Raw genomic sequence first — 16,644 nt, 5'->3', positions numbered from 1 at the left:
GGCTGTTGCTTTTTTTTTTTTGGTTATTTATCTATAATAATTGACTATTTTATGGATTTTGCTTTGGGAAATGATAGGCAACTTGATTTTTATCTAATCTTTGTATTGTTTGGTATAGCATAAAACATGATTAAACCTGAACTAGATTTCACCCAGTACAAACAAACATATCCAAAAACTCTTATGTAGAGACACATGTGTTTACTCATACATCCATACATATGTATAGATATAACCAGTATTTGGACTATTTAGATTGATGTCCAGTGGGGAAAAGTCTGAAACTTAACTGTTAATTCTGGGAATTATGATTCTCCTTCCTAGAGACTTAAGCTGTGGTGCTTTCTGAACAGAGTGGGAGTAAAAGGTGAGCAAAATTTCCTTGAGCTATTGAAGGAGACTGATGCTAGAAAAAGGAGATGGACAGAAGCAAATTCTGAAGGAGGAGGAAAAAAAGAATCAGATAGGTAGAACATATGAATTTTGAATGGAAGAATAAGAATACCTTACTGAAGTAGTTAAATCTCTTCTGCCTAATCAAAACTCTTGCTAAGAAATGTGATTGAAATGTTGTTGCTCTATGAAAGACTAATTATACTAAAGTGCTTTAATTACCTCCTACTTCCATTTGAAATGGCAGACATTTGCTCCCGTTTTTCTTTTCTTCATTTGTTTAAAATACCTGATTTAACTCATATCTTTGACAGTATTTACTCTTGACATAAAATTATGAACAACCTAAACTTCTCTGTTATGCATACCTCTATCTTAATTGAGGGCAGTGGAGAGGGCATAGAAAATAACAGTGACTATTTTGCTATAATCAGGAGAAGAATAGGCCAGAAAATTAGACATCTTTCTAGAATGCTAGACTTTTTTAGCTGGACTGAGCCAATCGTGATAGATTTTTGTGTTTTTAACAACTTGTAATAAAGTCACAAATAGCAGAGGGATATGATACACATGGATCAGGATCATTCCCTTAAGGATAAATTTTGTTGAGTCAGATTCAGGTATAGCATGGAACATAAAGCATACTGGGGAAGCCTGTCTCTGAAGTGAGGGGTTTGGGGGAGAATTGTAGACCAAGAGAAGATCTACTATCTAATGGAAAGAGAAAGACAGGATTTGAAAAGATTTTTCACTTCTACCTTATTAGAGTGGGATCGAAAGCCCTCATGCAGCACTCAGCATCCCCTATTGCTATATATTTTCAACTTCTATGCAAATTTCATTTAAATATTTTTAAAATTACGTAAGATACGGCTTTTTGAAAACTTTTATCAGCCTTCATTTTTCATCATAACAAACTACAGATCGAACTGAAGACAAATCTTGATATCTTTCATACTCTTTAATAATTAAATAATTCATTCTTCAATAAACAATTTTATTTATCATTAGTTGTTTCTTTCAAAAGTGTCTAAGGAGCAAATAGATAGGCAGACAGATACATAAAATGCTGAGTAGTTAAGTGTAAATAGAGCTCTCATTCAATCAATCCATTTTCTTTTCATAAAAATATAGTTACTAATAAAGGGAAAAGGATCAATTCTTAAATAACAATAGTTAATGTGATTTTTAAAAATAGGAGACTGGTGAATAAAAGCAACATATGGTATCAAAGTGGCAGGGGACAGAGAGAGAGACATAAGAGATTGAAAGCATAAAAGCATATTCTCATGAGGACTAAACAGTCCTTGTTGTTGGAAGACCAAATTGAATCATCATTTATATAGGTAGTATCAAAGTTCACAATTTGTAGGTCCTTTTTAAGATAAGCATGATTCAATTTATTTACGGTTCGGGCAAAGGAATATTTAGAAGCACAGCTATAAGCTTCCAAACGGTAGACTTTCTTGAAATGTAGATCAAAAAATGGGTTATCCTAAAAGAGAAAGGGAGGAAAAGTCATTATTTTTGTCATAATCACTGAGAAAGATGTCATAGTTTACCTGATTCCCATTACAGGGTCGGTCATATTCATTAATCATTTAAAATATCAACATTAAGGATATTTTAAAAAACCAAAAATAATTCTTCTAAACATGTTCACTTCAAAACTAATGTATATAGGAACATGATACTTCTCTTCCTCCCTACCTCCCATCCCTTACCAATGAATTGTAAAGTCTGGTGGAACAACCCCAATCCTCAACACCCTTCACCCCTTGCCCCAGTATAAAATGAAATACTATCGGACACTATGGAATTACTAGATCCAGTTGTCCTTCCTTCTCTGGGTATGTAGATTTTTTGAAAATAGGAAAGAGTATAACAATGTTATATATCTATCTATTTATATATTTCTCTATCTCTACCTGTCTGTCTGTCTGTCTATTTGTCTATCTATATCCAGGGAAGATCAAAAGGAGAGCTTTTTCTTCTTTCTTTGAATGGCAATACTTTTCCTATCCCATGCTCAGAAATGGATTTCTACCCTTTCCATATTATACACCATCAACTTACTGACTTTGAAGCATACAAAGCTAATACTGGCATGAAAGGTAAGCTAATTCATTTGACATGTGACCTTATGTTAGATTTAATCAAACCATTAATAATTTGGTATTGACAAAGTTATGAATAAGTATTTTAGAATTCAAATAAGTCCATTTTATCCCTGCTGAAAAAATAATTTATTTTTCCATGAATCTGCATTCCCATGACATTTTAAACTAAATTCTGTTCTGAACTGGACAATGCTACTTTTTCATGTCTCAGTTATATCCAAATGGCCAAATAGTTGTGAAATAAACTTACGTGCACTTTATTCATGTATAATAATCCATATACCTAATCCCAAATTGTCTTTAATTTTGTAGTTTTCATTCTTAATTCTTCAGGTCAGGATTAAAACTTTTTATAGTAATGAACATGTTGCATTATCCATACACTGGATTTGTGGTTGGTTGCAACACAATGCTTTTTTCCCTCAAGTTAACACTAAGCAACTTAGCTCATTTATAAGTCAACCAGATAAATCTTTGAGATTGACAGGGAAACTGAGTAAAAGCTAGACTAGATAGTATGCTTAATAGAAAAGGTATAAATATTAATGCATAAAAAGATGGACAAAATCTTTTTACCAGAAGGTTACCCACAAAATATGATATTGTAACAATTATTGAGTGTCAGAAATCTATGAGGATACAGAAGTTTTGCAGGTTATTTTAACATTTATATCATAAAATAGCACTTACAGTATCTGCTTCTTTTCCATCAATCATCTCCAGATCATTCAAAGACCATTTTTTGGTTACTTCATATTTTTCATCTAGACCTATTCTGTAGTGTTTCACGATAATTATTTTTACTTCTTCTCTTTTAGTCACTGCAAGATAAAAGACTGCTTCGTTTTCATAGGCTTTAACATGACAATGAAATAATTCAATATAGTTCTTTTCATTGATTGCACTCAAAGCGTTTTATTCTCTGTAGTTTAATGCTTTTGCTGCAACTTTATGAATTATAGCAACATTACCATTTATTACAAGTAAGGAAATTGAAGACTCATCAAGCTGGAAAGGACCTTGGAGATTACCTACTACTTCATTATCAGATAAGGAAACTAGGCCCAAAGAGAAGTGATTTGTTCAAGTAAATTGGTAGCAGGTATTAGAGTCCAATTTTGAATCTGACTCTTAATTCAGTGAATTTTTTAGCATCCTTGACTCTTTACAAATTGTAACCTTTTAGAAATCAAACATGATTTCATTGGTATATTGAACTACTGCTAAAAAATTTTTTTCCTATAGAATACACATACTCATTTTCTAGGCAATTTACAGTCTCAGAGATTTATTCTATGGCACCATAAAGTTAAATGACTTTATACTGGGGCTGCACCAGCTAGGATGTGAATGGGGACACAGATTTGGATCTTTTTAATTCAGGTCAACTCTCCTACTCTTCTTAAATGATCTCTCTCTCTCTCTCTCTCTCTCTCTCTCTCTCTCTCTCTCTCTCTCTCTCTCTCTCCCTTTCCTTCCTACCCCCTGTCACTTTGTCTCTGTTGCTGCTACTGTCTCTCTGATTTCGCTCTGTTTCTCTGTATGTATATATGTATAAAATATATATACACACACACATATATATTTAAGTCTAGAGAGATATAACATAAAAAATAAGAAAAATTTCCATTTATAAGTCAAGATCATTCTAAATTTACATTTATGGGCTCAGATGATCCATAAAGGTACTAATCAATGCTTACTTTTAAAGTGGTCACATTATTGAAATAATTTCATGTGTGTGTTACTATTATTCTTGAAATAACAAGTCTCAGGCATCATGCCCCTCTTATCCATTTGTGTATGATTTCTCAAGATTAAAGCAGAAAAGTATGAGCAACTATTAACTATCTAGACAAAAATGAATATTTTTAATAACACTTGTAACTTGTGCCTTAAAGCTCATTTGCATGAAACTCTCCTTATTGGTGGAGACTGACTATTCAATGCTCTATACCAGATTAAGGGCAGAGCAGGTAAGAGCTTGGAGGAGTAATCATGATCTTCTGACTTTGAGAGAAGAAATAAGTTCCAAACTGTCTTCAGATTCCCTTTCAGGAAAGAAAAACTCTGGGAAAAACTGACATGTAGAGGAGGATCATATCCTTGCAATTGACTTTGGGCAACACTGTATATTCAAAGAATAGGATGTTATCATTATAAATAATTATCCAGAAATTTTTTTTAATTCAAAAGAGTATAATGCTTTTAGCTTTGCAATTTTATGTATTATCTCATTAGTTTTATGCTTCAGAGAACAAAACCAAAATGAGGTTTACATCAGCTTTTTTAAATAAGTAGAAAACTTCTTTTTTGAAATCCTAACATTTCTAATCTTTCCTTTTACTTTTCATTTTTATTCCTCAGATTTCTTTGGATAACATGATGCACAGAAAACTCATTTACCAGTACTTAGTACAATGTTCTTAAGAACAAAAATTACAGTTGACATTTATCTACTGTTTTAAGATTTACAAATACTCCATATACATGATCTCATTTGGTACAATAGATATTATTGTCCACATCTCACAGATTAGGAAACTGAGATTTTTTTTTTAATTTAATGATTACTTTATAATGACAACATTATTCCTTGCACTCGTTTCTTTTCCGATTTTTTCCCCCTCCCTCCCTCCACCCCCTCCCCTAGATGGCAAGCAGTCCTTTATATGTTGGATATGTTGCAATATATCCTAGATACAATATATGTTTGCAGAACCCTACAGTTCTCTTGTTGCATAGGGAGAATTGGATTCAGAAGGTATAAATAACCCGGGAAGAAAAACTAAAATGCAGATAGTTCACATTTGTTTCCCAGTGTTCGTTCTTTGGGTGTAGCTGCTTATGTCCGTCATTTATCAATTGAAACTTAGTTAGGTCTCTTTGTCAAAGAAATCCACTTCCATCAAAATATGTCCTCATACAATATCGTTGTCGAAGTGTATAATGATCTCCTGGTTCTGCTCATTTCACTTAGCATCAGTTCATGTAAGTCTCGCCAGTCCTCTCTGTATTCATCCTGCTGGTCATTTCTTACAGAACAATAATATTCCATGACATTCATATACCACAATTTACCCAGCCATTCTCCAATTGATGGGCATCCATTCATTTTCCAGTTTCTAGCTACTACAAATAGGGCTGCTACAAACATTTTGGCACATACAGGTCCCTTTCCCTTCTTTAGTATTTCTTTGGGATATAAGCCCAATAGAAACACTGCTGGATCAAAGGGTATGCACAATTTGATAATTTTTGGGGCATAATTCCAGATTGCTCTCCAGAATGGTTGGATTCGTTCACAACTCCACCAACAATGCATCAGTGTCCCTGTTTTCCCGCATCCCCTCCAACATTCATCATTATTTTTTCCTGTCATCTTAGCCAATCTGACAGGTGTGTAGTGGTATCTCAGAGTTGTCTTAATTTGCATTTCTCTGATCAATAATGATTTGGAAAACTCTTTCATATGAGTGGTAATAGTTTCAATTTCATCCTCTGAAAATTGTCTGTTCATATCCTTTGACCATTTATCAATTGGAGAATGGTTTGATTTCTTATAAATTTGAGTCAGTTCTCTATATATTTTAGAAATGAGGCCTTTATCAGAACCTTTAACCGTGAAGATGTTTTCCCAGTTTGTTGCTTCCCTTCTAATCTTGTTTGCATTAGTTTTGTTTGTACAAAGGCCTTTTAATTTGATGTAATCGAAATTTTCTATTCTGTGATCAGTAATGGTCTCTAGTTCATCTTTGGTCACAAATTTCTTTCTCCTCCACAAGTCTGAGAGATAAACTATTCTATGTTCCTCTAATTTATTTATAATCTCGTTCTTTATGCCTAGGTCATGGACCCATTTTGATCTTATCTTGGTACATGGTGTTAGGTGTGGGTGGAAACTGAGATTTGATAATTAAATGATACCCAAAGTCACCCAGAAAATAGTAAGTGTTGGAGGCAGAATTGAACCTGGGTCTTCTTACTCCATCCACTATACTTTGCTACATCTATAAGTGCTTAATAAATGTTTGTTTAATTGAAATTGATCTTACATTAGTTCTTAACAGTATTGCTGATATCAAGATAAGAAGAAACTAATTGTTAGGAGTTAAACACTTTAGGAAAATTCTGTGGCATAAAGGGAGCATAAATGCTTTAATTTGGCAAAATAGCCTCTTCGGAGCCTATGAGACTCTAAGAATATTCCTAAGCCAAGAACCAAAGAGTCCACTTTGGCTGGAGTACGCCCAACCTGTAGTCTCCATGCATGCATTCTGCTGCCAACAAAATTAAATTGCAATATGGGTATTAATGCAAGAGCAAAATGGAAATTTATCACATTATCTTAAAACAGAAATGTGTTTAGAGAGATAAAACATCATAGGACTGGTTTTTTAGTAGCATCAGAAGTAGAATTGCTTAATAACTATTCTCTCTAGGATCAAGCTAATCTGATACAATGTTTCACTTAGCTTTTCTTCTTTTCCTTCCTTACTTGCTTCCTTTCTTTTTTTCTTCTTCTTTTATTTATTTATTTTTAGTGTTATACTCTCCACTTCATGCCCATCATTTATCCTAATTTTTAATTGTATAGAGGTTTCTACTTTCAAAATGCCTTTTGAAATGCCTATTTATACTGAATTGAAAGGAATTAGATCAGTTGAACAAAAAGGAGTTGTCAATTGTTAATTTGCGGCAAGTGATATAAAAGTGCTTCCATCAAAATTGATGTCTGATATTTAATATTTAGTGGTTAGTGTGACATTGGACAAGAAACTTTCATGTGAACCCGACCTAGAATAGAAGAGCTTATATTTAGTGTTTGGACTACTAATATTGCAGTGGTTGCTGTGGTTACTTTGATCATCAATGAACTAACCAAACACTAAAAATATGAGGCATTGGGGAAATTGATAAAATTGTTTGGGGTTTATTGAAAATGTGATCACTGGAATTCTGTCAAGCAAAGTATTTTTTAAAAACAAAAACAAACATTTTTTCCCAGAAGGAAGAGTTAACTTTACATCTAAGCTAGATTGGTGTGAATGATTGGAACTTGGATCATTGACATGGATTTAAGATTATACATAAGATAAAAGAGAAGAAGGGTGACTTTGTTGGGAATAATAGCATCAAGGTATTCAATCTGAAATTTCTGGTGAAGCTTTTGAAAAATGTATTTTTATATAGAATCTGAAAATAAGAATACATGAGTTTATGAACTGTTTTTTTAAATTGGATTTGCTATTGTTGGAATTTACTCTAGTTCAGTCTTTTATATCCACCAAAGTTAGGATAAAATTGGGCATGTTGAAGTAGAAAGAAAGTTGGATTTGGAATCAAAGGACATGGATTCAAATCTACTTTGCTATTTATTATTTATATGACCTTGGGCAAATCAATTAATTCTCTGGGCCTCAGTTTTGTTATCTGTAAAATGAGGGGAAGAGGTCAGAGGTCAGACTTGATGACCTTTGCACTCCTTTCTAGCCCTAATACCATGATTTTATTGACTTGGTTTAGATTTTAAAAATTGGCAGTTCATCATTACCAACAGCTCCTCAAGTACATCATGTATGCTCAAGGTCCAGGTAAATGTTTTGGACTTTGGGAGTAGCTGGTGCATTTGTAATTAATTTATTGGTAATTATGACAATGTAATCTATCAATTCTAAAATTTAAAATTATAAAAGAGGAAAAAGTAACGTGTTAAATTGGAACCTTAGCTAAAATCAATGTTAATAACTTAAATTTTATGTGTCAAATTTGTATGTATTTTTATGGACTTGAACCCCTGTCTTCCTTATTTGGAGATTGACTATCTACTATGGTGTGAAGAAAGTCTAATGTGATCTGCTCACCATTTCAAACTAAGAGCCTAGCTTGACTCAGATCTGGAAGTAGAAAACATTTCATTTAACCTCTCCCACAGAGACTCTTAACAATATCCCACAAATGCAATTTGGTCTAGTAAGTGTGCATGTGCTAGCGAGTAGGTCCAAGCAGATACTTTTTGAAGGGGAAATGGGTTGTGATGTACAAAATCTAGTTAAATATTAAAAGCATTTTATGTATTTAATTTTTTTCAAAATTTCTCATATGAAAATGAAAGTATTAAAGTTCAAGATACCTTCTGGGGTTAATTGTATTTTATTGCTATTTCACCTATTTTCCTGACCTTACTTTTACTAAAAGGAGTATGACTACTATGTTTTCTTTTTTGTCTGTGGGACTTGTCCATGGATTGTCAAAACTAGTGCCAACTTAAAAATTGGCTTTGGGCTGCTCCTTGTAACAATAACCCAAATTCACAATGTTTCTAAACTTATCTAGACTCTTCAAAAATATTTAGTGTGCTCTTTTTATTTCTTGATACACAGGGACCATACTGTTAGAAATAACTTGACAAAATCATTTGTCACTCTAGTTCATGTTTTGTTTGTTATCTGTGTTCCATATTCATCACACAGAGGGAGAAATAGTAAAATATACACATAACTGAATTTCACTGTCTTCAGAATCTTAGCATGTAGCACTAATTTTCAATTTAGAATCTTTAGAAATAGGAAATTTTAAAAAAAATGTTAATGCATTTCTAAAATAGCTATCTAAATGGTTTAAAAGTTTCTCCAACATATTAAAACATAAAGATTTTCCTCACTTTTCTAGACTTTGCCTTCTCATAATTAAAAAATGAGGTTGTATCCCAGTATAATCTTAAAGTTCTCTTTCAGTCCAACAAGCTATTATCGAAGCTATGCTGTATTGTGTTATGCTGTGCTATATATTACTACTATGATCCTTCTCACTCTATTTCCTATTGCCATTTGGATCATATTTTATTAAACTTTATTTATTTTTTTTTGTATGTCAAAATTTTTTACCAGTAAAAAAGAGACTCCTTGAGCACACAACTATTTCATTTTTTGTCTTTGTATTCCCAGCACAGCACACATTATGGCGTTTTGCATACAGTAGGGACAAAGTAAATAGACTTGTGATTTCATTGGCAAAAGGAATTCTTATATGAGGAAACTGTCTTTTTCAATGCAGTTGGCACCTTCTATGTAATTAATAGTCTTAAAAATGCTTAAAGTATTGATAGGTTAAGGGACTTGCTGAAAGTCATAAAACAGTGTGGTTTGAACCCCAATCTTCTCTCTCCTTTTAAGACTATTGAGCCATGATATTCATGCTGAACTGAATTACATGTCCATTTCATGTTTTCAGAGAATTTTTTTTTAACTTTTTGGTGCTTCAGATCACTATATAAATGATTAATCTTAGTATAGCATTCCACACATGAGAGATTTGAGTCACCTGGCCTTCCTCCAAAAGAGGAAACTCTTCATTGTCAGTGATAGCTAAGTACTTGGTAGAGGGTAATCTCAGGGATACAGAGAGTGAATTCTGAGGCAAAAGTACAAATTGAGAATGTAGTCTCCATCTAGTTATAAATAACTGACAAAAGTTATTTCAAAACCACTTATTTTTAGGAAAGTAAGCAAATGTCACAGAAGGAAAAGATAGCAGCTTGCTAAGAGAAAAACATATATTCTTTTTGACTTCCCTGAAACTGAAACAAATAGATGAACTAACTTATTTTCATGGATTTTGAAAGTCACAAGAGTTTTAAAGGGACCAAGATTGGAAACTGAGGTTCAATTATATGAAAACATATAATGCCATTCTATTTGAAATTTCCTTCAAAGTAAAAAAGAATCTCTTTTACCATTTATGAAATTCTATAGATTTACACTGAAGAATATAATTCCCTGAATAGAATTACACTAATGTATAATCTATTAAAGGAGACTTGGCTTGATACAGTGGATACAGAGCTGGTGCCCTCAGATTCAGGAAAGCTTGGCTTCAAGTCATACCTCAGACATTTACTGGCTATTTGACTTGCTAAACTTGTCCTGGCCAACATGCTTCCCTGTCAGAGACTGATCAGATACTTAACTGCACTGAAAGTGGAAGTTTCTTCACTGAGAGTTCTCTATGCCAGTGAAATCACAGATCTAGTCCAAAATAGAAACCATATTAAATATAGTTATTTCAATTATAAAAACACATTTACCTCATTCTAATTACTGTATTGTTGAACTTTAGATAGTTATTATATTATTATTATAATGCTATATGTATATAATATATAATATAGCATATTTAATCTGGAAAGAAACTATTGCATTTTCTAGATGAGGAAAATAGAAGACTAAAAAGTTTAGGTGAGTTTCATAAGCTGATATAGCCACTTGATGGTAGATACAGTACTGGACCTGGAGTTAGGAAGACCTGAGTTCAAATCCTGCCTTAGAAACTTACTAGTTATTGGCTTTAAGGAAATCACTTAATCTCTTTCTTCTCAGTTTCCTCATCTATGAAATTGGAATGATAATAACAGCATGGGGTTGCTGTGAGATTCAAATGAGATTACATGTGTAAATGCCCTGTAAACTTTAAAGCACTACATATGAATATTGAACTCCTCACTCACAGATCACTGTTTCCCCTTCTTATATTTCTGAAGAATGTTCTCAAGTGGAGGGTTGTGATAGAGTTTGATGAGAATTAGCAGGACTAGGGAACTGGGCTTGGATCCATTCTGTATCTAAGATTAAGAGAGCTTTCCTCTCCTTCAAGGCACCCCTTTCCCACTGAAAATCCCATTATCATCATCTCTTTATCCCATCCCTACCTGTTATCATTTCATTCTCTGTCTTGTCTATTTCTCTGTGTTCTCAACTCCCATCCTCTCGTCTTTACATCTTAGATCAATGAATCAACATGAGAACTTGTCATTTCTTTTCTTTTCTTTTAGAATTTATCATTTCTGAAGAGAGAGTCCAACATCTTGCTGATTTCTCCTCTATTAAAATCTGTGCCCCATTACTTAGCATATACTAAATTGTAACTTCCCCCTCTTCATTACTATTCATTTGGGGGGTGGGAGTAGTGAAATACAGTGTTGTTTCATGGCAGCCATTATTGTATTTATTAGTTTCATGCTTTTGTACAAGTTACTTTCACACTCTCATCTATACAATGAGAAAAATAATATATGCACTAACTGTGCCACAGGGTTGGGGTGAGGAGCAAGTCAAATTAACATGCATTTATTAAACACCTACTAGCTATCAGGCACTGTGCAAAGCACTGAAGATATATGAAAAGAGGCAAAAAATAATCCCTGAGTTTACAGTCTAATGAAGGAGACAGCATGCAAGAAACTACAGATAAATAAACTGTAAGATAAATTAGAGCTAATCAACAGAGGAAAGGCACTAGCACTACAAAGAAGTCAGAAAAGCTTCCTTAAGATTATATGCTCTCTTGAGCTTTTATAGAACTGTTTCATGTGTTTTGGTTTTGTCTCTCCAAATGGTTCCTAAATTCTGAGTGCAAAGATTATGTCTTGCTCCTTTTTAGCATTTTTCATAGTGTCTAACAGTTTTGAACATAGCATGGAAGCTCTGTAAATACAAAGTTTTACCATAGTTTGAATCAATTCAATTAAATATTGGATTGAATTGATTAGTTTGATGACTTGGAAATAAAGAAAATACTTTTTTTTCATATCTTTAAAGGATATTTGGAAGTAGAAAGAGGGAAAAAAGGAGTCCTTTTGAGATCTTGGAGACATCACATGATTCATGGGACGGAAAAAGTATTTGAGTATAAGCTCTAAATGTTCTATCACCCAAGACAGGCAATAGGAACTGGACCTACAATATCATTGACACAGAAAGCTCTCAGATGAATAAGTAAGAATGTAAGAAAATGTAAGAAAACAGCATGGAAGCTCTGTAAATTCAAAGTTTTCCCATAGTTTGAATCAATTCAATTGAGTGTTGACTTGAATAGCTTAATGACTTAGAAAAAAAAATACTTTTTTCCATATTTCCAAGAGCTATTTGGGAGTAGGAAACGGGGAAAGGGTGTCCTTTTGAGATCCTAGAGACATCAAGAGCCTCAGAGGATAAAGAATTTGAGAATAAGTTCTAAATGTTCTGTCACTCAAGACAGGCAACAGGGACTAGGCCTGCAATATCATTAGTATGAAGAACTCTCAGATGAATAAGTGCTCTATAACAATGTAGACCAATACCTTTTCTCAGAAATTTGTCCAGAGCACTAAGAAGTGTGGGCCTTGGATCCCACAGCTAGTGTCAAAAGTAGGACCTGAACTTACCTTTTTTTTTTTTTCAGGTTTTAGGCCTATCAACTCCAGGGCTTCTTAAACTTTTTTCATTCACAACCCCTTTTTGCTCCAGAAATTTTTACATGACCCAGGATATATATGTATATAAAACAGGTATATAAATCAAACATTTACTGATAATAAGTCATAATTTCATGACCTCCACTTCAGTTTTATGACCCCAAGTGGGATCTCAACACACTGCCTGTCATATGACCTAAGAATAGATAATTTCATTCTAGGATATAAAAGTATGTTAATTCTATCAAACAGCATTTTATTTTAAAAGCTATTTGGCTGATTGGATTTGTGAGTCCTTATGATTCTTCCCATAAACATTATGAAAGTATATTATTGTGCAGTGCTAAATAATGGGAGAGTCATTACCACTGTACAATCACATCTGTTTACTTTTTGGGCTTCAGTTTTATCATCCATAATATGGGGAGTAACAATACTCTACTTACCTCACCCAGACACGGATACAACAAACCATTTAAAACAATTTATATAAAGCTCCATAGAAATGGATATTACTGTTATGATGGAGTGCTAAGTATCTATCTGTCTTAAGATTTTGAGTGTGGTGGTTTGTGTATGACAGTTGAACTAAGGCAAATAATTATTCTATTAGGTTCCCACAATTTGAACTCATATCTCAAAAAAAATCATTACTATATACTCTTTTACTGTTTGCTGTGAAATTAATAAAGAGTCCTTAGTACCTTCTTTAAAATACATGATTCTTTTTCACTTATTCTGCAGGATTATCATTGCTGTCCAAGGATAATTGTTTCCCTGTAGCATTGAGCAACTGTCTAGAGCTGGGGCTCATCCAAAAGGAAAAGGGGTGGGGCTAAATACACATATCTCAATTTAAATATCTTTCTGGGATACACAATTTATTAATTAGGACAAATTGTGGGGACTCTTTTTTTCTTATTCTAACTTTCTCTTAGCTAAAATTTTGATTCTATCTATTTGTTGGATTTTCTTGACTCATTATTATGGACTCCATCATTTCAGGACCTAAAGATTCCTCTTGTCTATGGCCCCTTTCCTGTATCCTATTAGATAATTTGATAATCAATTTCTTTCTACTACCAAGATTCAACTTTGTCTCCAACTAGCTCACTTTTCCTGATTCCTATGAGAGTATGACCCAGGAGATCTCAGCTAGTGCCACAAACAGTTTCCAGTTACACCATGCTGGCAGTTGGGGAGAGGACAAATGGGGGGGAGTATACTGTAAGAGTGTTTGAAAACTCTCAACACCTGTCAAAGTTCTTCTGTTTAGATGTAAACTATAATAATAGTCTTTGAGAAGACTTAAAAATCAGTTCCCTGTATTCTTTTGTTTTCTCCTACTTTCCTGAAAAGTTAAAGAAATTTTGCTGTATATATAATTCAGTAACAAATAGGGTTCATATATACATTAAAAAGACATGTTGCAGGTTAAGCATACCATAATTAAGAAAGTGGAAATCTGGTTGCCACACTAGTTGACATAGAACTTTGGAATTTTAGTTGCTGTTTCTATTTGCACAACAATATCATAAATATGCATAAATATTTGGGATGTAATATCCCTATATTGATTTTCAATTTCTTTTTCTATCAATGGGTTTTGAACTTAGATTCAGAACTGATATACTGCATATATATGTATGCATTTACATGTACACACGCACACACCCATATATATTGTTTTAACAGATATAATGTGATTGAGTGGGGGGTCTATGCTTCCAACATTTTCTACATTTTAAGGTCCTCTCCTGCCTAGGCTATTCACTTTTAAGCTATCCATTGGGAGCAGGGATTGTCTTAGTGCTTAGCAGTGCCTAGCACATAGTAGGTGTTTAATAAATTCTTTTAACAGACTGAATTTGCATAAAGTTTAAATATTAGAGAAACCGTATGAAGCAAGTGACTCTTGCCTAGAGGTTAATTGGCCTTTTTATCTTATGCCTATTTTATTAATTTGCCTTTTTGATGATCATATTGTCTTCTTATTGTTAAAATTTTCTAAAGTGGTTAATATGCAATTAGAAAGCATCTTACACTGAAGAGCAAGTTTTATTGTCATCACTTCTCTATTTTCACAACCTAATTGACTGATGATAAAGTATCACAGCAGAGAGTTCTAAGAGAAAAGATTGACTTTTTAAAAAAATGGTAGTCTTTCTTAAAAATTACAAGGAAAGATAACATGTCATTTCAGACAAAGAGTCAATCCTGAGGTCATGGGTAGGTTTCTGATGCATTCTGGCTCTGTGACCCTGAGCAAGACTCTTAAGCTCCAATTCTCCAGGCACCTCTCTATTAGAGAAATTGAGGTCTTACTCAGGTAGAAAATTTCCACACCTTAGAGTGTTCTTTTTCAATGAAATCACAGAATCAGTCCCTATCCCTTGAAAAAATAATACAAAAATTAATTCCAATCTGAAAATTAAGGTCCTGTTTCTTGTTCCGTATGAGAAAGGAGGAATCCATTCCTTAAATGAGTAGCAAATCAAACAGAATAACCCAGCCCGTTCATTATTTAAAACTATAAGGACATTTTTGTTTTACTTATTAAAAACAGGACTCATGTTAATCTAATGATCTACAAAGACAATGCCCAGCATAGCCCTTTAGATACTAAGTGACCCAAGTACATTTTCAGATCGCTTTCTGCACAATTAGCTAAAAGGGTTTTCACACACAAAGCTTACACTGAATTTTTTGGATTTTACCATTCAGTTGAACCTTAGTTCTCAGCACTAGCACGAGTGAACGTTAGCTCATCAGCAAATTCAAGCACAATAACTCTATCAAGTACTAAGTAGATTTCTTTCGGACCCCCACTGTCTCACTGAATGCTTTTTGGAATGGGGCTTCCTCACCACAAAGAACAAGACAAGCAGTAAGTTACCTGATACACAGAGGTAGTACCTGTCCTGGGCTGGGAACTCAATTTCAATAAATTCATAGAGATGCTGTGACAGTGGTTTGAACAGTTTCTTTTCCAAATCCTCTTTTACCAAAGATGACATTTCTTTCAGTTCAACTGAGATTGATGCTTTGGTTCAAGCTTGTTTTCTTTCTTTCCTTCTTGACTCCCTGGATCCCTTGTTCTGGGCTGTAGCTAGTCTGACGAGATCACCAACCTTTTGCTCCTCAAATTCCCACAGATCCTAGTCTCTTCCTAGTGTTTCAGAGTGATCCAGAGGCAGGATCCAGGATTCGGAGCAATTCTCAATTTCTCAGACCCCTCCCGGCAGCCTCAGTCTCAATAGTGGTGAGCCTCCCATCCCACTTCAGCACACAGAAGGCTTCCCTGGGCTGTTCATCTGCGGTTTGTTGATGAGGGGAATATATTGATAAACATCGGCAGGTACAAATGTGGAGCTCCTTGATTTTTCCAGTCCTGAAGCTCCCCCCTCTCCTTTCATATCAATATTCAGAGGAAGACCACTTCTTCAGTTTGATTCCATTACACAGAGCAGCTGTCTGACTGTATTGATTTAAATCATCTTCCATTAAGAACTTTGCTATCACTGGCAAGAGCAAAAGCAGCATTGCTTGCTCCCAACACTCCCCACCAACCTAGCTTTCTCTTTCCTTTCGCTCTCCTGGAGTGCTGTCAAACACTTTCCTCTCCCCACAGGTCTGCACATAGAATGCCTCAGAGGAGAGAAACAGCCAATTCCTGGTTTAAAATCACTTCTGAAATTAAAAAGAGACTTCAATATTAGTCTTCATGGCACTGTTTGAAAACCCAGGACAGTTCTTAAGTGGGTGAGATGATACTGGACAGGTGGTGGTTGCAAGCAGTGATTCCTAGTTTCCACAGAGAATAGAAGGAGTTGTCTGATTGTTTAAAGTCTATTAAGAAGGATTTAGGCTAAATAAATGAATATGGGATGGGTCTCTGAT

General features: G+C 34.0%; 1 protein-coding gene across 1 annotated transcript; it reads right to left on the bottom strand.

Annotated features, from left to right (window-relative positions):
* Positions 1–1,608: 1,608 nt before the first annotated feature.
* EXOC1L (exocyst complex component 1 like) lies at positions 1,609–15,967 on the bottom strand. Its single transcript, XM_051965215.1, has 3 exons — positions 15,641–15,967; positions 3,204–3,334; positions 1,609–1,888 (listed from the first exon to the last, which is right to left on the bottom strand). The coding sequence occupies exons 1-3, from the start codon at positions 15,759–15,761 to the stop codon at positions 1,622–1,624; spliced, it is 519 nt and encodes a 172-aa protein (XP_051821175.1). The 5' UTR covers positions 15,762–15,967; the 3' UTR covers positions 1,609–1,621.
* Between the last annotated feature and the right edge of the window lie 677 nt (positions 15,968–16,644).

The sequence above is a fragment of the Antechinus flavipes genome, chromosome 6, assembly GCF_016432865.1.
Source record: "Antechinus flavipes isolate AdamAnt ecotype Samford, QLD, Australia chromosome 6, AdamAnt_v2, whole genome shotgun sequence".
NCBI lineage: Eukaryota > Metazoa > Chordata > Mammalia > Dasyuromorphia > Dasyuridae > Antechinus > Antechinus flavipes.
Note: the sequence above shows the minus strand (reverse complement) of the source record. Positions and strands in the feature narration are given on the sequence as shown.

Bases quoted from the DNA above. Each gene is read 5' to 3' on its own strand.
- EXOC1L (XM_051965215.1), bottom strand. From the start codon at position 15,761: ATGTCATCTTTGGTAAAAGAGGATTTGGAAAAGAAACTGTTCAAACCA. The intron at 3,335-15,640 runs GTAACTTACTGC...TTTATCTTGCAG, and splicing joins GTACTACCTCTGTGTATCAG to TGACTAAAAGAGAAGAAGTA. The intron at 1,889-3,203 runs GTAAGTGCTATT...TTTCTCTTTTAG, and splicing joins ATGGAAAAGAAGCAGATACT to GATAACCCATTTTTTGATCT.